At 41.2% G+C, this 22,079-nt stretch overlaps 2 protein-coding genes across 2 annotated transcripts in view; one reads left to right on the top strand and one right to left on the bottom strand.

The window, feature by feature from the left end:
• Window positions 1-13,272, top strand: part of CFTR (CF transmembrane conductance regulator) — an 88,018-nt gene extending 74,746 nt beyond the window's left edge. The window contains 5 exon segments of the mRNA XM_036400189.2: window positions 129-284; window positions 7,424-7,513; window positions 9,901-10,073; window positions 10,413-10,518; window positions 11,934-13,272. Coding sequence (XP_036256082.2) covers window positions 129-284; window positions 7,424-7,513; window positions 9,901-10,073; window positions 10,413-10,518; window positions 11,934-12,140 — 732 coding nt within the window. The 3' untranslated portion in view covers window positions 12,141-13,272.
• Window positions 13,273-18,039: 4,767 nt separating this feature from the next.
• Window positions 18,040-22,079, bottom strand: part of CTTNBP2 (cortactin binding protein 2) — a 78,353-nt gene continuing 74,313 nt past the window's right edge. The window contains 3 exon segments of the mRNA XM_036400220.2: window positions 18,040-19,478; window positions 19,480-19,622; window positions 21,306-21,407. Of these exon segments, the coding sequence (XP_036256113.1) occupies window positions 19,376-19,478; window positions 19,480-19,622; window positions 21,306-21,407 (348 nt within the window). The 3' untranslated portion in view covers window positions 18,040-19,375.

Below are 22,079 nucleotides of genomic sequence, written 5' to 3'. Positions count from 1 at the left end.
ATGTTTGCTATCCCATTGAGATCCATCTGGACTGTTCTTCAGTTCTGAGACCTTTAAAGGCTTTTGCCTTAGTCTGTGATTAATATGTGAAGAGTATTAAATGCTTGCTTGTATGATTTGCATTGCAGGTGGGCCTTTTAGGAAGAACAGGTTCAGGAAAAAGCACTTTACTTTTTGCATTTTTAAGACTGCTGAATACAGAAGGGGATATCCAGATTGATGGAGTCTCCTGGAACACGGTCAGCGTGCAGCAATGGAGAAAAGCATTTGGAGTGATTCCTCAGGTAATGAGATTATTGGATATTTTTGTGCCTTTATTTTCGTTGGTTCTATATCTGTATGTACATGCATGCTTTTAAAATGTTAGTTATTGTATGCTGAGAAAAAAACCAAACCATGGATTTTGTGAAAAGGGGAGTGGCATGGATGGTGGAAGGATGCAATGATTCACAGCAAACTTTGCATTTTTAGGGTTTCTCTGCCTCTCCCACAAGAACTCTTCTAGAAATGGGTAGGTACAGCAGGCTCAAACAGAAGTGTTTCCAGCCTCCTTATCCCTGCCTCTCTGAGACAGTTTGCATTTTGAGTCAGGATAAGATACTGCTACCTGAAGATAAAAAAATACAATCAGTGTTCTCAGCTACTGTTTTCTGAAGCTCTACATCACATATTATGGTTAACATGTGGACACTGCACATTGCGTTTTTTCCCTGGCAGACTGGTAGCAAACATGTAAACCTAGGGCTTCTGAGTCTCTTGCCAATGTTCCTGCCACTGCACAGCATCTTGCATCCGTTACAGCTGTGGAGTATTTGTCTGAAAAATGAACTATATTGTCTGCATACAGTAACACTAAAATGTGATTGCTCACTGTAAAGGTAGAAATGAAAACTGATGGAATGAACTGCAGAATTTTAACTCCTTTGTACTTTTGATGTCTATCCTTACCAACAACACTGATATGTGAGTAATACATATTGACCATCTCTTCTTTGACAGTTATACATCAGATAGTTCTTCAGTTTCCAAACATACACAATGTTTTCCATAACAGTATTCATTCCTTTGGAAATCCTGTGACTGTGGCAGACTAATTCAAGTAACACTTGATGACAATCTTACCAATGAGTCGCTCGTTGTATCAGGCGGCAGTGGGAGACTGACTGCAGATCAGCCTGCCATACTGGGAGGGGCCATGCAGCCTCTCCTGCCTTTATCCATCCATCCATCCATCCTTGAGGGGGGCTACTAGCCCCAGAGACTGAAAAATTTGGTTTGATCCCCAGTCACCTTGGATGACCTGCTCCTTGACACACCCACAAAGGAGTGGGCCAACCAAGGTGCCCAAGCAGCCCCTTTTAGCTGTTAGCTGTCAAACCCTAATTGTGCAATTCCCCATCCTGTCCCCACAGTAAAGCTGTTTCCATCTTGTTGCTGTAAAGATTTGATTTGGTCCCAGATAGTTTCCCATCTGAGAAAGGTGGTTTTTGTCTTAGAAAGATGGTGATTGTGTGGATAGTATAAAGCTGTTGTTGCAGTGACTACATGAGGGACTTTAAAATAGTTGGAGAGACTCTGGGACAGCCAGACAGTTAAACATAACAATGCCTTAAGTTTTACAGCTGTCACTGTTAAAAGACACTGAAATATTCATGCTAGAAGAAAAATGGCCTTGATTTTGCAAACACAAGGAGGACTCAGAATTCAATTTTTCGATGGCTTCCCTTTCAAATATGTTATTCCATGGTAGCCCAAGTGCCATTTATTTAGAGTCAGCATACAAAGCAGGCCCAACTCTCTTTTCTTTGCGCATTTCATGCTCTGAAATTTTCTAGAGGCAGCAATTTTTTAGCACTTTGCCTTGGTCAGAACAGACCCTTTCTTCCCTGCCACATTACACCCTTAACAAACCAAGCCTAACAGAGTGGTGTTGAGTCCACGTGTTGCATTCATTTCTTACCTGAGCTCTGCCAGTCACACACTGCCTGCAGAGCTGAGGCTTGCTTGGCAAGCTGCCATTTGATAACTGACCTCTTGTCACCACTTCTGTCCTCTCTTCAACATTTTCATATCTATCTATTCCTTTAAACTTTTATTTCTTTATTACAGCTGGTTCAGTTCTGCAGAGTGATTGTTGCTTGCGAGTATGAAAAAATTCAGATCCCCCATTCAGATCAAGGCAGCTGTGCAGTGAATTGCATGTGCAGCTGCTTGTAATTAGTTTAGAGGACAGGTATGTTATACAGCTGTCTTCTGAAGCATAGCTGTACAGGATGAAGGATGCTTTTACCAGTAAGGTATGTCTGCACTGGAAAATTTTCCTATACAGCCAAGTATACATTTCTGTATTGGAAGGGGCTTCCTTATCTCTCTCATAGTCATCTTTTTGTTCTCAGCCTTTTGCCCTTTGGGATGTGGTTGCCCACCAGAATTTCTGTGTTCCATCTCCAGCTGTCCTTGGGAAGGCATGGACTGAGAAGTAATCTGAATGCTTGGTAACAAGCAGTCTCATTGTCCCAGTGAAAATATGAGGGATAATTCTTATAGCTGAGCAGTCACTAATGGTATAGAAAATATCATTCTGCAGCCATCAGCAAAATGCAAGAGACATTTATTACATGAGCATATAACTTGCCCTTCTGCTAGCGAGGTGCATTGTTAGTTCATTGTTAAAATTACACATTTAGTTCACATTTGGAAGTCCCTGATACATGGATCAATGCCAAATAATCCTAGCCCTCCATTCTCTGTAAGGTCATGAGAGTTGCCAGCCTGTTTGCATGCTTCAGCTCACAGCACTTGTCCCAAAGCCTTGGCAAAGAACTGCACATTATGCCTCAAAAGTTCCCACATTCAGAACAAAATGAAGTTTTCAGCAGCCCTTTCCCAGCAGGAAAGAGAAATTGCATATGCCACCCTGCCTTTCCCAGCAGAACAAAGGGAGCCTTTTGTTCTTTGCCATTCACCTAAAGCTTCAGAATGGAAAAAAAGTTGCCTTTCCTTTCCTGGGAGGCTCTCCTACAGCAACACCTAGATATTCACTGTCTCCAGGAGAGGCTTCGCCAACAAAAGGAGAATGGAGTTCTACCGGAGGCATGCTTCCTCCTGAAAATTTTCCAACACTCTCCTTCATTCCTTAACCCTAAGTTTCCCAATTTAATAGAAAATAAGTGCTTTTCCAGTGTGGGAACTTCACTAAAGCACCACCACATGGCACACACAGAGTCCTAAGACTCTGCTCTCTGCTCCATGCAGGCTGTGCTGGAATGACCTGCAGGGTGGTCAGGGATCACACTGAGCAGAAGCAAAGGGGAACCCCTTGTTTCTTTCAGTATCTTAAATCTGGCTGTCATGCCTTGTAGAGGTGTGAAGGGTTAAATGATATAAAACATATTTCCTGAAGCACTCACAAGGAAGTTCCTTGCTGTAGCTTCTCACATGGCTGTGCTGCTGAAGCCCAGCCTGCCCAACACTGCTCCTACAGGCTGTCATGCTCCCAGAAACAATTGCTCCACTCACACCAGGCTGTACTTTTGCACCCATTATCTCTTCTTCCTGGACAGGCCTTTCTGATGATTCTCCTGCGGGTATTTGCCCACCACATTTCCAGAGTGAGGATTTCCAGCTGAATTAGGTTTCAACACAGTAAGGCTTTAATGCCTGGGTCCTTATGCAGATTGCATCCTGAAGTATTTAATGGAGTCAGATTGAGGACATGCCTTCAGAAATTTGTGTTTGAGGGGAGAACAGGAGACCTGCAGTTGATTTCCAGTTAAAACAAGTGATGAGAGACCTGAGACCCATGAGGTGCTGCTAGCTCTGAGGAAGGGCATGACTTCTGATGTTTTATTTAGTGTTATTTCATGCATCCTGGTGGATCGCACAGTTTTCTACATGTAAATACTCCATATAGAGTTAAAATCAAGCTTAACATGGAGAAAAAGTTTTCTAGAGTTTGCAGGAATGCCAGCTGACAAAAAAAAGTTGCTTTGCTCTTTTATTTTACTGAAGAAGTGAAATTTTGCAACTGTTATCTTTGTAGTTCCAGTTTTTCAGCAGCTGTCACATTCTATTCATTGTATATGTCTGTCTGTCTGTCTGTCTGTCTCCAGCACTATTTCTCATACCCTTCAGGCCTGCTTACTTTTGGAGGTCATAGCTGCTTTGTGGTGTGCCAGCACACTCCTGCCTGGTGCAGCTGCTCAGCAGGGCCACTTCCCAAGGTGCTCCCACAGAGGATCCTGCAGGGCACTGGGATGAGGCAGCATCACCATGGTGGGGAGTGTCTGCTGCATCAGACCCATGCACAGAGCAGCTGGGGATGTTAATTAACAACCCCTCATGCTCATTCTGGGTAGTATACAGGTTGAACCCATACATCATAGGTTCAGTGTTGCCAGGGGCACAGCACTTGTATTTACCAGAAAGCTCTATGGGAGGCAGATGTTTTGTCCCTAAAGGACACTTATGAAAACAAATCCTCTAACTTTGCATCTGCAGCTAAAGCATTCACACAGTAACTTGATTTTACTTCTTATTGATATTGGTGTTATAACACAGGCACATTTGTCCTCCAGCCCTGGGGCATGTGGGAAGAAGAGTCCATGGGTCTTGCTGAGGACCTGCACACAGGCTTCAGCAGCAGCTACTCACAGCCAGGACACTCCTACTCCTTAACAGCCTCTTGTCAGCTGATCCTTAACTCTTCTGTAAGCGTTTCCTTAGGTACTCTGGGGTCTTGATTCTCCACATACCACATAAATTGCTTAGGAAGTTTATTGCCCCACACACCAATACACAGAGGCTGTAGCCACCAATGAGTATTTATGCCCTTCAGAAGGGTTGATTTGCAATATTTGGGGTGGTCAGAACATAAACATGACCATATTTATGTTTCTGAATGTTTTGTTTGTGGGTGGATGTCAAGTCTAAGAAACTGTTTGTTGTATAATCACACCTACTGTCATCCTGTGGGAATTTGAAGAAGGAAATTATTTCAGATTTGCTGCCAGTCTACCCAGCCATCCATTCACTCTTCCAATACTCTCCTTATTTCTACTTCTTCCATATTTATGAACAATGCAAGTCCTTCATATTCACTTTTGGGTGTTTTTGTTTCACTTTAGACTTCAAGTTTTTAAGAATGTGGAGAGATTTGTTTCTGCTTCTCTTCAAGCAGACCCTTAACTGCCCAGGTGACTCATATGGTATTTACTTAAATGAACCCTATATGATTTCTAATGAGCCGGGAGGAAGGAGGTGTTGAAATGGAGAGAGAAGTACCAGAATTCAGGACAATGAAATATTTACTTTGTGGGGATGAAAATCCAACCCTGCTTTTGGGAATAGCTTGCTTTTAGTGCCCTGCTTCTTAAAAGCACAGTTATTAGAAAGAGCAGGAGCTTGAGAAGAAAGTTGTACCCCTTATTGCTCTGCCTGGTGCACTTCAGCAGGAATGTCTTTCAGCCCTATCTTCTTTAGAACTGGTTTGTTCAGTCAACTATTCTTTAGCGCTGAGAAATGAAAACATGCATTCCATTAGTTAAATGTATGGGGCTCACAGTGTGAGCAAACCCACGTCTGACACTGTTTCCACAGCACTGCTGTTTCCACCACACCCACTCCTTGGAAGAACCTAATCCTGCTGCAAATATGTCACCCCACTCATGCCCCCTAACCGGTGCAGGGCATGGGAAAAGGACTGTGCTGTACTTCACTGAAGCTTTCACTGTTATTAACAAGAACAATTATAAGGGACTCTTTCCCCTTTGTCTCTACAAAAATTACTTCAGTGATTAATTTTTAGCTGAGTGTGGTTCTGCAGCTCTGTCAGTGTGTTGTTTGCCATGTGTTGAAGGTATCATTGCACTTAAATCCACCCCATTGAGTGCACAGCACCACAGTGCAGCTGTTTTTCTCCTCTGGTTTCTTGAATTAGTTTTTTCTTCTCTTTTAAACCAAATACGTTGGCAATGGCTTGCATATCTTAATCTAGCAAATTAATTAATGTAATTTATTTTCCTCTGCAATGTTTACACTTTTAATTAATAATAATTAAATGATTAATGTAAATGTGTGTATAAATCACTTTGAAATCTGATGAAAGAATGCCAAGTTCCCAGGCTGGGTCAGGTGGAAATCATGGTAGACAGGCCAAACTCTGGGAGAGCACTTGCTAAGTGTATTCTCTCTTATTTTCTGTTAGTACAGCTAGTCCTTCTCTGCTTTTGGTAGTGTTTGACTACCAAGACTCCAGGAACCTATGTGGCTGTGAATCACTGGCATTTCAACACATTTTCTCTTAATAAATAATTTGCTTAGAAAGACAGGAGAAAATAATTGTCTCAATTTTTTCCCCTTGGTATTTGTTGTGTACGTACACAGAAAGAGCAAGCAAATGGTAATATTTCTCAAGAAGGCACTTAAATTCTTTGAAGGCAAGTTCTCCCCACTACAAGCAGTGGGTGTACCTTACAGCATGGAAAAAACCAGTTTCTTAAATGTCCTACAGTCTGAGTGTCCCTTGAAGAATCTAATTTCTCTCAGAAATCCACCCCATGTAAAAAGAGATTCAACAAATATTTAATTTTGTCTGAGTCACTGCTTCTTGAGCTACAAAATGTGTATCTGAGGTATGATGGCCGAAATCTGCTTGCCTGAACTGATGGGGAAAGCAGAATGGAGTGGCAAACTTCAGCTGGAGAAGGGCGCGTTCTCTCTCAGTGCCAGGAAATGTGCATCCTCCTCCTCCTCTCCTGCAGCGGAACCGGGGCAGGGCAGGGGCAGAGCAGGAGCCAGCACAGCCCACGGTGTCCGGCACGGAAAGCTCACCCGGCGGGCTGGGGCTGCTGAGAGTGGGACAGTGGGACAGGGACTGGGACGTGGTGAAATGCCAGGGAGCAGAATGATGCTGAGATGTGCGTTTGGCTACAATTTATTAGAAAAAAAAATTCATTGATGGAAAACAGCTTAGGACAATGTCCCTGAATTTTGACAAATAAGCACTAGTTTTTCCTCTCTAAGAAAAATTGTGGGAACACACACTTTAGGTTGATAATTTTCTTTTGGTATGTTTGAATGTGTTTCACATAGTCAAGAATCAAAAATAGTTTTAAAATGTTTATTTCAAAATAAAAATGCAGGAAATGTTTTATTCTGAAAACTGCTGAAATCTGGGGGTTGCTGGTTTTCAGGCAAATTTGGCTAAGATTTTGTTAAAATAATTGCCAAAATCTTAATAAATAAGCATTTTCAAAATCACTTTTTTTTGAAAGCATTAAAAAAAAATTAATAACCTGCAGTTAGCTCTATCTGGTAATTGCAGAAGTTTTTTCTTTTGTCTATATGCTTCACAATTTCCAATGTTTTATACAATGTTTCAGGTTATCTATCTACCTGTGTCTGTATGTCTTTTTTCTTGCAGAAAGTGTTCATATTTTCTGGAAGTTTTCGGATGAATTTGGATCCTTATGGGCAGTGGAATGATGAAGAAATATGGAAAGTTGCAGAGGAGGTAAAGCTATTCAGTGTCATTTGTCTCCCTCTGGTGATGTGGTTGCAGCAGGGTGCTGTGTAGGTCTAATGATTGCCATATTTTACATTTATGTAGAATCTTAAGAAACAAGGGCAGGGGAAAGGTCATGCTGTGCCACAAACCATATCTATTATGTCTTATACAAATAGTTCACTTCTCAGGCCAATGGGAAGCCAGCTGGGAGGAGCTCTCTTCTCTGACACGGCATTCAGGCTTTTGTTCTGCTTGTGTCATGGAGCTTCCTGTGCCATGGAAAATAAGAGTCATGGAATGTTAGAATTCTGAACCTGAAGGTTGTCTTCTAATATTTTGTTGAGTTTTCCACAACATTTTTTTTTTCCAATTCCCAAGCTTAGGGGCCAGATTCTGTTTCCATGTTGCACTGGTGCCACACATTGCAGGTGTCAGGTGCCACTCTTGGCTCTGACAGTGCTCCATGGGTTGCAGAGGTGTCTGTAATGCCCAGGAAAAGTCAGGTGAGCATTACAGGAGGCAAGGGGCTGCAGCCCAGAAAGTGGGTACCTTTTCCCAAGGTACAGATGACCTAATTAATACAGACCTAACCATACATTGGTGCCACTTTCCTTCGCTACAAGTCTCAAGTATCAAAAAGTGCTTACAGGTGTGGGACTTAATCTGAAATCTTCCTCCTTTCCCATCCAGGAGGTTAACTCTGCCTCTGCTTGCTTTCTTGGGTTTTTCTAATTTCTTCCCTATATTTGGAAAAGAGGAAAGCAGACACGTTCTGTAATTTACTGTCAAATGAAAAAATAATGACATTTTTGTTTAGATTGTGTGACAGCAGCTTTTCAGACAGCCCTGGTGGAGGCAACAGTGTGCTCAGTGCTGTTTCTCTGCTTCTCTGAGGCTCAGGAAAAAATTTAGTGTGGATCAATATCCTCTTTCTTGAAGAAGATAAGCTCTCCTGCTTTGGAGAATTGTTTCTAGTGTGTGTTTGAACTGAGCTTGTGATTTTAAAGAGCTAAACCTGATTTACAATGGCGTGAAAAAAAATTATTTTGAAGTGTTTATCATTAAGGAGTTGGGCAAATCTGTATTTGATACAGAGGTTTTCATTGCACAGGCAAGAATGTAAAGCAAATAAAAAAAGAAAGAGCTGTAATGCTTTTTACTAGGAGTGATTGGATTGTTTACCAAGTTCATGCTCTTGAAGTCTGGCTCAGCAGTGAGTCAGTGTAACTTTGGGAGCACGGCACAGAAATGAGCTGTCAGCTTATTCCAGACCCATGTTGACTGCTGACGATTGAGAGGATCCTCCTGAGATCAGCATCAGCTTTTTACACTCCTTGCAATCAGCTGCAGAGAACAAGGCCTTGTCTGATGCATTTTTTATTGCTCCCATATTTCAGCACCTGAATCTGTCAGACTTGTGTTGACTTGTGAGCTTAAGTCTTACTCCTGCAGTCAGCGGTCTGAACCCTACGGGTACATGGAGAGACCTTGTGCAGTTTTAAGAAGAAAGGACCTTTTTCATCCATTGAATGCAGAATTTCATTAAGGACACAATGCTTGTTAAAAAGAGAACAAGGAACAAAACACTAGCCTTAATTTGCATAAAAATCAAAGCATGAGCTCTTCAGAAACACAACACATATACCTATACACTACAGTTTAATTTTGTTTCCATGCAAAGTGAAACCCCTTTGTAGAAATTAAAATTTTTTGTTTTCCCTGAGATGCAAATTAGTTGCAGATCAGTAATATTTAAAAAATCCAAGGGACCTGGCCTTTATAAATTTCTGGAGTTTCATTACATTTTATAGTGTTTTATAGAGCCATGCAACTCACATATATTTCCTAGTTTTCATGTTTTTTAAAAATGTCTCTTGAAACTCTGCTGATGAGGCCAAGGACCATAGTTGGTTTGGATCTGTGGAAGATGGAAAGCTTTGCTGGGAGGTGTAAATCTCCCAAGGAGAGCAAACAGGAGCACTGGAAGAAACAGTCAGAAAACATCTCCTGGGCTGGACTCTGATTTCTGGTCCAAAGGCAGCAGCTTCACTTGGCATGGGCACCTCTCTAAACACTTTGTCACCAGTGCCAGAGGGAAGCCCCCTCCTGCCTGCAGTATAACCAAAGTGCAGAAGACCTTTGGGGCAGCAAAAGGAACACCTGGAAACACTGTCGGAGCTGTAGAGACAACGGCTATGGTGACTGGAGTTATTTTCTGTTGTTATAATGTAGTATATAAATTTTGGTCATTTATTTTTAAACTCCTACTAACCAAAGAAGCCTGTTTTCCTTTCAAAAATTGCTTTCTGTAGCATTTAGAATGATGTAAATGATTACCACAGTCAGCAGTAATTATGTCTTGCCAACCTTTTGTGTCCTTTTTTCTCTGGCAGGTTGGGCTGAAGTCTGTAATAGAGCAATTTCCAGGCAAGCTTGATTTTGTTCTTGTGGATGGAGGCTGTGTCCTCAGCCATGGCCACAAGCAGCTGATGTGCCTTGCCCGGTCAGTTCTCAGCAAAGCTAAAATCTTGCTGCTCGATGAACCAAGCGCTCACCTGGACCCTGTGTATGTTTCGTTCATTTGTTCTGTTTTGTTCTGTTAATATGGAATAGGAAAACCCATGAGGCAGCACCATCTAAGGAGATCTTTTGTAACTTGTGTGGCCTATTACTAAGCCTGATTTCAGTAATGCATGTTGGTAATTCTGTGCAGGGGCCAGGGAAGCCTGGCTACAGCCTTTACTCTATGGCTGATAGGTTCTTTAACAGCAGAGATGCAGCTGAGGCACCACAGAGCTGTGTCCCTGCTGGAAGCTCTACAACCCACAGCCAGGCTGTTGCACATGAGTGTTATGGGCCTGTGCAGTTATGGGCATGCACATTGCATTGTTTGTTTGCCTTTCAGAACTTCCCAAGTGATCAGGAAGACCCTGAAGCACGCGTTTGCCAACTGCACGGTGATACTCTCCGAGCACAGGCTGGAGGCAATGCTGGAATGCCAGAGATTTTTGGTGAGCATTTCTCATGGGCTCACTTACTGCTCTCTCACCACATTTGATGAACATGCAAAACACACCAAGTGGAAATGATGTTTTCTGGATTGATGGGGGTCATTCAGGGCAGTTAAGCAACCTACCCACTGGCAGAACTGCAGCAGGCTCCTGTTTGCTCCTTCACCTGATCTGTGACAGATGAGCTGGGTCATGTTCTGGAGGAGCAAGAAGGAAAGTTTCAACCAGAAGGAAAGTTGTGTAGATTATCCAGCTGCTGATCCAGCAGCTGGTGCCTTATATTTTTGATTGGCTCAGGAGATTCAGAAAAATCTCAGCATCTCACAGTTTTACAATTGCAAATGCAGAATCAGCTACACTTGAGCCATAGGAGGCTGCCTGGGGAAGAGGAGTTTCCTAGTATATGATGATCAGAATTGCTGACTTCTTTAAACAAGCCATGTAAATATTGCTTTCACATGTAATCAAGGGGACAAATTACCAGAGTCCTGGAGTATTTCCTTTGTTACATAAAAATGGTTAGTAAAGAAAAAGCAAGTTATGCAAATTGTTCTTAAAAATAAGGTTCTTCTCTCTGTATTTTTTTCACTCTTCTGTGAGAGGGAATATAAATTTTATTAGCAGAATGAAACATGGTTTTTGATGTGTATTTGATTGGATGCATTAGCACAGCAGGAGGAACTGTGCCTGGAGTTAAAGCAGACTAGTCAGTAGGCAGGTTGTACATCCCTTTGGATGTGCTGCTCCTTGGTATGTGCTGGACTCAGCCTTGCCCCCAGCAGGCAGGCAGCCTCACCTCTGAAAAGGCTTCCCACCCTCCAGACCACATTTTAGCAACAGAGATGCTAAAAGTTCTCTCCTGTCAGACCTGTGCCCTTACCAAAGATGAGCTGACATTGCAGTGCCAGTGAAGGAGCCTGATTTTTCCTTGACTCCTGCCTCACAGTGAGACTGGCACAACCCTACAGGGTAAACTTGTTGCCTCCTTCAAACAGAGGTGAGCAGTGCTTCCTTGTTTAGTGAGAAGAGAGCAAAGAAAGGCTGGCACCTTGCTGGCAGCCTTCTCTCTCTGCTTGTGATAGAAAAATTAACACTTTCTTAGCTGGGCAGTCTAGCAGTGCCAGGGAAATGTCAAAGTACCGGGAGACTTCAATAAAGGGACTCAGAGGTAAAACCAAGTCTCAAGGAGAAACCAGCCAGTGCAGCAGCACTTTGTAATTTGGGCAATAGACACCTTTTCCACATGTTCAAATTTTAATGCATGTTTTTGTGGTTTTAATTAGAAACTAGAAATTAGACTAGAAATTAGAAATTGTTAGAAGATGTTTGCCCTGTCTTCATGTCTCTTCCCTGCTCCATTAGCTGAATTCTGTCAGCACCACCACTGCTCATCTAACAGAGTGATGTTTCTCCAGGTGATTGAGGACAATAAACTGAGGCAGTACGAATCCCTTCAGAAGCTGCTGAACGAGAAGAGCTCCTTCAGGCAGGCCATCAGTCACGCTGAGCGCCTTAAGCTCCTGCCGGCACACCACAGAAACTCCAGCAAACGTAAACCCCGACCCCAAATCACTGCCTTGCAGGAGGAGACGGAAGAAGAAGTGCAGGAGACAAGACTGTGAGATACTGTGTAGAGACCTTTGTGGAGTGAACGGTCAGCAGTGCCCCATCGTGACAGGACCCAGCACTTCTGAAGCTGCCTCAGCCATGCAGAAATTCAGCCTTCCAGGAGGTGTTTACTGAAGTGACTGCATGAGCATGTGGGAATTGCTTCCCTTCTGTGGTTAATCATGTGCAAGTTAGCACACTCTTTGAGGTTTTGCCACTTATAGTGGTGAAACCAGATTTCTTTTGGAAAGCTGCTCTCATTGGATACAAACGAGATGGCAAGCAGAAGTAACCTGCCTAGCCTGACATAATTGTTTCAGAAAACTTTTAGAAAGGTTCTTGCTGAGAGGACTAGATAGCAGGAAGAATGTTAAAAAAAAATCAAACCTGTGTGGAAAATAGAAAAATCAGTATGTAAAAAACTTCTGTGGATTCACTTCCTGCAACTGAATTAAGGGACAATATCAGCAAGGCACACAGAAAACTTCCTCCTCTTTGTTTTCCATGCAGCGACTGTAATTTCAGCTTAGCAGGAAAGGCCAAATGCCACATGCATAGGTGAAAATGAAGGAAGAGAGGATATTGTCTTGGAAGCCAATCAACATCTGTCATGTCTCCACAGTTAAGGGAGAATTGGTATTTCCTCTGAAAACCAAGGAGACTGTTAACCTGACCCTGCACACACTCACAGTTGGATGAGTGCAGGCTGACATCAGTATCTAGCAAAAGGTAGGACTCCTGGCAGGGGATCTGTAACAGCCTGTATAGGTCTGGCATCTTTATATGCTTTTTACTTTGGCCTAATGAAAAAAAAAAAAGGGGAAGAAACCTCTCATAAGTAGACTTTAATATTGAAATTAATTTTTATACTCTTCTGGTTTGCAGTTTTATTATGGAACTGAATGTTCTCTAGGATATTTTATTTATTTTAATATTGTTGCAAACTTTTGCTAAGGAAATTATGTATTTTAAGAGTGATTACGTACTATAAAGAAAAATATATTTGTACAAAAAGTTTTATATTTGGATTGTTGCAGGGATATTTTGCTACTAGACTTTGATGTCTCATTATGCTAGAGCTGTTGAAAACGAGGGCAGCCCCAGAGTTTGGCCAGGTACTGTCCAATGCTGTCTTTGTGCACTAAAGTATTCTAGTGATATACAGATGTTTTAGATTATTTTTTTCTTTAAATAAATTTTTAAAGAGAGAAACTGCCTGTATGACACATTACAGCTCTCTCTGCCCCCCTTAATGGGGCAGGCGCTGGACACCGAATCTGCTACTTCCACTTCAGTCATTGCTGCCTACCACAAACACGGCCTTAATTTTTAGCAGCAGCTCCCTGCTCCGGGAAGGCGGCGGCTGGAAGCGCGGCCCGGGCGGCACTAGGTGGTGCTGCGGGGCTCAGACGCTGCGGCGCGGCCTGCGCTAGGCCCGGCTGCCCCTCAGAGCCCGAGCCCTGCAGCTGCGAAGGGCAGCACAGGCAGGGCTTGGACTGAACTCCTTCAGGCTTGGACTGAACTCCTTCAGGCTTGGACAAAACTCCTACAGGCGTCCTGGAGCAGCAGCTGGCCTGGGCTGCCCCCGGCTGGGCGCTGCTGCAGGCGGCGCTGGGTGCGGCGGAGCCCGCAGGCACCGGGGCTCACTCTGGAGCTGCTCGCCCTGCGTCCCGCTGGTTTCCCTCTAGCTCTGTCCCCCTCTGCATACCTTCTGGCCTTCACTACGCATTTCCTTTGCAAATATTTGTTGGCGGCTTTTTTCCTGCCCTGTCACTCATACTGTACTTTTATGCTTGTCTATCTTTAGCACTTACCTGGGTCTCTTTCCTTTCTTTCTGTGGGGTACACCTTGTGCTGCCTGATTTTCTCCACAAAGCAATGCCTCTTGCTCACAGAGCATTCTGCATACCCTTGGGTCTCAATTTCGTCACTGTTTCTTTGCCACTAAGCTCTGCTTGATTCATAACAATGGAAAACCAACTGTGTATTGAAGTAGCATCACTTTTGAATCCCATCTCTACTCCCCTTATCCCCTCAAACTGTTCACCTCACACTGCTTGTCCCTTTTCTGACATAGTCAGCTCTCCATTTGTACAAGTCTTTACAGAGTATATGGCCAAGGCTGGCTGGGAGGCCAGGGCTGCTGAAGTGTGGCCAAGTCTAAGGAGGCGTGCCAAGGGTCGCTCTTGTTCAGGATGTTACTCAGAGTTACAGCAGACACACCAAGTGGGGGAATTTATAATCTAAATAAACAAGATGGTCAGAAAGATCAGCAGAAAAGAATGGCTGTCATTAGAACTGGTGCACGCTTCAGAGCTTGCGAAACTGTTCATGTTTTGGGTTGTTGTCAGAGTTAGAAGGTGGTAGGTAAGCTGAATTCAGCAGACCAGGATACATTTCAGGAAAGAAAATGATAAATGAAGCAGGAGCATGTAGCAGATGGGACACATAGAAGCTGCTGATACAAACACTCAGAAGGAGGACTTTGAAGGAAAAAGGAAATCAGTTGACTGATGGCCTCCACCCTGGGCTACAACACTCACTGAAAACAGCTTCTGCCATCAGTGCCCAGCTCCCACCATCACACTGCCAGTCCCAAAGAGCCCAGGCAAGATGCTGCCCTCTCAGGGCAACTGAGAGGAAAGTGTGCTATTTCTTTCCAAACCACTGCTTCAGCTCCTCTGGAGTTCAGGCTGGAACAGGAGGTAAGTTAGTACCAGCCTCCATAAGGAGGATGCCACAGCCTCTCCTTCCCAACACAGGCTGAGCAGAGCACGTTACCTTCTAGAGTAAGTGTTCTTGTACCTGCTGTCAGAGGGTGACAGCTCGCAGGGATGTTTGCCTGAAACTAATCTGGGAAGTTGCACATGCTGTTTGTGATGGAAAATGGAACACAAGAGAGAAGGGAGAAAATAAAAAAGAAGCAAATGAGGCCATAAACAGTGGAAGAACAAACAATGACCTTCATAAACACAGGCTGAGCTGTACTTAAGGGAATTTTTCTTCTCATGTGCTTTGCTTTGCATGCATTTGATAAAACAGATATAAAAAATACTCTTACCAGAGCACTTTTTCATTAAAACCACCTATACAGAAATGTGGGTGGGTACAACATACAGCCACAGAGAAGAGCATGCTGACTTTAATACTAGGTGTGGAGATCTCATTTTGCAGCCTTCTAACAAAAAAAGTTGAAAAGAGATTCTGTAGCTGTCCTTAAGCACAATGTAGAAGGGTGTCCACACTGCTATTACAGCACTAAGAAGCTCTTGGGAGAGCAAAGGCTAAGAGGATAGCCTAAACAAACTTGAACTATGCGCACTTATCCATTTCATAAATCTTATATACAAAATAACTGCACAAAGTAGCTTGATAATTGTCATTAGTGGGAACTGCTCAGTATCTCACTGGAGTCAAACAAGCCAGCTATTCAAACAAACAACTTTGTTTTCACAGTTGCTTAACTGGTGTCTTACCAGCTGTGCTTTATTCATTAAATATCCATTTCCAAAGTCTTTCTAAAAATCCACCTCCTCCAGTTCTACAAGACTCAAATCTCTCAGGCTGTTACATCAGAGCTGCTAAACACCTGATGGCATCTACACTTTTGAATTCTATCTACCCTGCTTAAGCAACATGCTTAAGTAATTTCTTAGCAACTTTAGGCCTTTTAAAGCATTTTCCTGTATTAATTGGTGTTAATTGCTGGAGGTAATTTCAGAACTACATAATTTGTCCCATTTTATTTACCTAAACAATGTTCTGGTGATTTTTTTTTTCCTCATTTTTCTATTATCGATTTGGTATTTTTGGTTTATAATTCCTTGGCTATGATTTAACATTTGGAAAAAAACCCACACCACTTTAGAACTGACGTACAATTGTTCATTAATGGACCATTAGTTGCTGTCTAAAAACATCTTGCAAATTAAGCAATACAATGCAATACAGTAATTCGTTTCCTTTACAAACCCCCATGTTCTCTAAAACCAATTTCCTGTTCCTAGGATAAACAATATTTATACTAAGTTCATTCCCCAGGGCTCACTTCAACCTTAAAATACGCCCCTTGTAAAATGCAGCCAGAGGTTTCTGAGTGATACTACAGCCCAGTACCACCATACCTTGTGCTCTCTTAAAGTCACTTCTTCAAGTTTCTTGAAGAATAGCTCACTTAGTAATTCTCAGGTCTCTTACCTATGGTTTGAGCAACATAAACATCACTTTAGCCAGTTATGACCAAGAAAGTGATCCTTCATCCTTTCTTCAAGCATCTTCCACCACCAGAGGCTGTTTTGCTTCTCCAGTTCTACTGGAAAGCTGGAGGCTTTTGGATGTATTTTGTAAATCACTTGAGTATTACAGGAAGAGACGTGCCTCAGGTCTGCTGGTTTTGCTGTTGCTGATGTTGCTGCCTTTGTTAAATGAAAAGGTTTCTTCATGGTTTAATTTTGGAGTTCATACTCAGCAACCCAATAAAAAAAAGGCAAATATATACCTTCTATATACCTTCTGAGATACTCCTCCATGGAGATGGGGCCTCTCTTCACTCACCTCTTTCAAAGTTATGGGGTAGTAGCTGGGAGCAGATGCAGCATGGATGGGTGTGGCTCACCACAGCACACTCCAATCCTCTCTGCTTGAAACACAGGAAGCAAGGAAGAGAAAGGATTTTGCCCATTACAAACCCAAAGTGAGAGTAGCTGGTATGACAAGTCACGCATGAGGAGTGTTGTTTGTAGCATCACAGGAAGAACCTGAAGACACAAGTGAAACCCTGAGCTCATGAACAGAACCTGGCCTTGCTTCAGCACAACCTACACAAACCAAGTGATAAGCCAGCAGACAAGTCAACATGTCCACAAGCAAACTGTGTCACAGTTTTGTGGTGCTCACTCTTTGAGGGCAGGAACTGCTGTGGCCTAACAAGAGAGATTAGCACTTAGTGCAGAAGAGAACCACCAATTAGGAGATCTGCAAGATACTGTGAGATTAAAGCTGCATGGAGATCACACACTGTGTTGAACTGACAGACAGACAAACAAAATTATAGCAGACAGAAGTCAAAAATGTGAAAGACACAGATGGAGAGTTTAGGACAGCAGGCTGAAAAGGAAGGATAATGAGGGCGTTGAAAAGCAATGCTAAATTTAGCAAGAGACCTAACTTTCACACCATGACCAAAGTTACTCTGTCCTCCACAGATTTTCATGCACAGTACAGTACAGATTAGTTTTACTCTCACAGACAATATGCAGTTTTAAAATATAACTCAGAGCATGCTTTAGGACACTGCCCAGTATCTTCCTACACAGAAGCACACTGTTAACACTTGATCTAAATGAGTGTGACATTTCCAAGGTGTATTTTAAACACAGAACAAACCTGGCTTAGAAGCATGTCAGGATTTTTCTTTTCTTATAGCTCTTAAAAAAAAATTGTTATTGCAAATTCTGATGTTGAAATTTATGTGATCCTGACAAATAGTGTCTTCCACTTGTGTTCCTCCTTGGCCATGAAATCCATACCTGAGCTTCTCACACAAGCTACCATACCACTGCTCACTGCTTCAGCACATCAGGGATCCTACTTGCTGAGACTCACTGCTCCAACCTGCAGTGCTTGGCAGCTGACTCATTCTGCTAAGAACCACCAGCAAAAGCAGCATAGATTTTTCAGCACAAAAATGAATAAAAAATATAAAAAGGAAAAATCAATCTCTAGAGAAATGCTCTGTATTTGGTTACACATTACTATCACACAGCAAATTGAAGTCTTAGTGAAACAGCAATTGCCTAAAACCAAGGTACTTTCTAAATACATTGTGCAGGAAATGATTTCAGAAATAAGCTTCTAATAGCAATATCTATAGAACCAACACACACACACAAACTCAAAGAAAGAAAGCCAATATGCCATACAAAGATTTTATTGACATGAGTCTGGGATAACTGTTTTATATACAAAGACAAAGTGTTAGGAAACAGTTAATCCTTTCCTCCTCCGGGCTTATTTTGAGAAAAATGCTCTTTTGGATATTAGAGGCATATTACTGTCCAAATTCTCTAAACCATCTCCCGCTAACCCAGCAGAAGGCATCAAAATCTGATCTCCAGAAAAATCTGCACCTTCCCCTGCCTAACAGGTGAGCTATCTCAACAGCGCACATTTCCACACTCCTACAATTCACAAGGATTTAACTGCAACTATTGTAGAAAGAGGCTGGGGAAATATGCCCTGCATAGCAACTGTCCCTCATGGGACCATGATCTACCTCAGTGGTGGAGAGAAAAATGACAAAGAGTTAATTTTAACTGCAACTCAAGTATCATTTCATAGCAATTACATCTTAAATCCACAACAGAAATTGATAATTACATAGTAACTCATTGCTACTACATTATTTTGGATAATACTGTAGTTAAGCTTTTGCTCAAATTCCTTTTCAGTAAAATCTGTTTTTGTAAAACACTTTTATTTCTTGGATGCTTTTAAAACACTAATGAAGCATATAAAAGTTTTTACAGTATACAAGAAAAACTAAGTTAATAAATGATCACATTTTCTTCAATTCTATCAAAGAGTAAGAGTCTGAGAAAAATAACTTCTGTTGCATTTTAATTTCTCAATCTCTTTCCTTTTTAGAGAGATGAAATTTATAAAGGAATTTCATTACATTTTAGATGAAGAAAAGCTTGAGAAAAACAAAATTACAATTCAGCAGGCAGATGATGATGACAAAATCAAAGTATTTAATATGGCTTGTAGCTGAAAGTAATCGATCTGCAATTCCAAACATTTCAGTTATTGCCACATTCACTAATTTTTCATTAAGTGAAGATAAAACGTCTTTAAAATGCATTAACAATAGCTTTAAGCCATTGTTGTACATATTGTGCAACTGATCTGAATGCAGGTTAACATATGAACTTAATAGAATATATTTATGTACAGTATATACACAAACAGAATCCTGTGGAGGTACCCCTGAATATTATAATTTAAATAAGTAATTTTCATATTAAAAGAAGAAAAAAACCCAACCATCTATGGAGGAGGCCAAATGCCCATTTCTGAAATTTAAATCAATATAATTTCCAGCTGATGTACATAGAAATAAAACCGTGGTCCTGTACAAACTTTACATTGCAGGGTAATAGTTTGTTTTTAAAAAATATTTACATATTTAAGTACTTGGTTCTTTGCAATAGAGATTGTATGAACACAAAAAATTGTAAGATAGGCAGGTTTATTTATTGGATTTTTCTATTTGTTCTTTTTTGTGCAAATTCCAAATTTCTCCTTTTGTGTTATTATCTGCCTCTATTTGCCTTGTATTACTGCTGCTGCTTTTTTTTAGTATTCTGAGAAGGCTGGGTGACTTTGCTTCTAGGAACAGGAAGAAAAGATTTAACTCTTGAAACACCCAACTCTGTCTTTGATTTACTGTTGCTGCTTTCTACAGTTCGACTGCTGCTGAGAGGACGCATTCCATCCTAGAAATAAAGGGAAAAAAAGCATTTTGTGTATAAATAAGCATCACTGTTTGACATGGTTGGGTTGTGTTTCCTTCATTTCGGCCAACATCTCCCCAGAAAAATATTTTTTTAATTCTGTATGAAAGCTTTTTACCAAGTTTTTTACAAACCTCTCAAGTAGCTAAACTTGTCTATTGGAAGTCAATATAGTAACGCCTTCTGTTGTTAGCAGGAATTTTTAAAGAAAAAAATCACTAGGAGAAATGTACAGTAGAAACTGGTACATTGACTTATTGGTACTGACTTAGCATATTATCCAGGCATCACTACTGGGTGAAGCTCTGATTTGGGATGCCTGAATGTGTTTAGAGAAATATTCAAAAGGAGTACACCTACTTGTGGATCTGCAGGGTTAAAATTATTTCTTTTACTGGAGACTGTTCTATGGATTTGAAGTAAAATTACAGTAAGTATTCTGACTTTCTGAATATTTGGATACAAAGAAGTATGATTGCAAGGCTGTTAACTCATCTGATCCTGAGACTGGCTCAGCTGGTCAGAGCATGGTGCTGATTACAGCAAGGTTGTGGGTTCAGTCCTCGTATGGGTCAATCACTCAAGAAATGGACTCGAAAATCCTTGTGGATACCTTCATATTCAGAATATTTGGTGGTCTGTGAAAGTCAGGTCTTTTAATGCTAAGGTGTGCTAGTTAATCTAGTTTCAGGAATTTCACTGTATCAGCAGAAAATGGTGTCTCTAGAAAACAATTTACTGCAATCAGATAAAACATCAGGATTGGCCTCCAAAAGACTCATATCAAAGGAACACAGAAGGCCTGGTAAGGGAACACAGATCACAGATTAAGCCCTGGCTAAGACTAATTGAGCTCAGAAGCTCTCTTGATGTTCACAAGTACAGAGAGCAAAAAAGAAAAGGGAACAAAATGTAGCAACAGAGAAAACATAATTTTCCAAAGAATGAAAACTAAGCAGGACATAATTTCATCTTTGTATTTAGTGGGGATGGCAGTGCCCCCAAACAATATAAAAATTTCTGAAAAGAAGATGATAATAGACTTACTATATCTTCCAATAATATTCATCTTATCTTCCCACTCTGAAATCACTGAAGTTTATTTACATATATAACATAGCAAGATGACTGTATATTTCAGCAAATACTTAGGTCAAAAATAGGAACTGAATACCTCTAAAAAAATGCTATTCTTCACAAAATTTGGTAATATCATGTCTTTTCAATATTTTTTCCCCTGAGAGCTCTGACATCAGAGCAACCAGCTCTGATGAATTTTAAAAGAATTTTAAAAGTGGTACTTCTGGAAACTTACTGAATGACATTAATTGAGAGGAAACAACAAACCCAGATTTTATTTCTCTTCATATCTGATGGAAATAACTTGTAATGTCAATGTGATGTCAAAAATACTTGGCCTGGGGAGATGGCTTTATGTAGAAAGCCAAAACTGAAAGCAAGTACATCATTGTTTTAATAAATCTTTAGCTTTTATTAAGACACATGAAAGAAACTTGGCATAGTAGTCTAGCAAGTTTCCTAAGAATAATGACAGTTTTTTCTTGTAATAAACAGGGCACTAATTCTTTGGATCCAGTCAGAAATTCAGATTTGGAAAAACTCAAGCCACCTTTCCTATCCTACTGTAAAACTCATTTCACCTACCTTTTGTGCTCTTGTTTTATTTGGGTTAGTACCACTTGCTGAAAATACAGGAATGTTCTGGGAGTTACTGAACATCAGTAACTCATCCTTAGAATCTGCAATCTAAAGAAAGATAAGGAAACAGTGATTTTTTTCAGTTATTCACAGAGATTATGTTTAAATTTGCCAATTTTTGGAGGCTTGATTTTATTTTCATGGTTTCTATACAATGCAATGCATAAGTATTCCAAAGACCAATTAAAATATCTCTTCTTTACTCTTGAGTGCATTTTTAGAAGATGGGAGATGGCGATTTCATATCAACTACAATCAGAGGAAGATTAAGCATGCATTTCCAGAGTGGAATGCTCTCCACTCTCCAGAGTGGAGCTCAAGGGCAGTATCCCATCAAATTTTACTGAGCCCCCAGGAACATCAGAGAAATTAATGATTGTTTTCTCTTTCTCCTGCCATGTTTCTTCCCTACTATTTTTCCTTCCCTTTTTTCTATTTTTCCTGACCAGAAAATAACAGAGCCTACTCAAGATGCTGTCCTCACTGAAAACTAGGTATTTTATCCTGGGGCAACCTGATCCAATTCAATTCTGCAAAAATATTCAATCCCAACCCAGTGAGTGCAACAGGAATATATTCGTGTGAAAGGGCAAATTAAAGAGCAGAGGTACTTATTCTGTTGGCATCCTGAAATTACATCACACAAAGAAAGCATGCAACAGCACCCTTACTTCTGCAAGGCTCTACTAGGCATCTGGGGAATTAACAACAGAAATTCCA

Source organism: Molothrus ater, chromosome 5, assembly GCF_012460135.2.
Source record: "Molothrus ater isolate BHLD 08-10-18 breed brown headed cowbird chromosome 5, BPBGC_Mater_1.1, whole genome shotgun sequence".
NCBI classification, from domain to species: domain Eukaryota; kingdom Metazoa; phylum Chordata; class Aves; order Passeriformes; family Icteridae; genus Molothrus; species Molothrus ater.
This window is presented reverse-complemented; position numbering and strand designations above follow the sequence as displayed.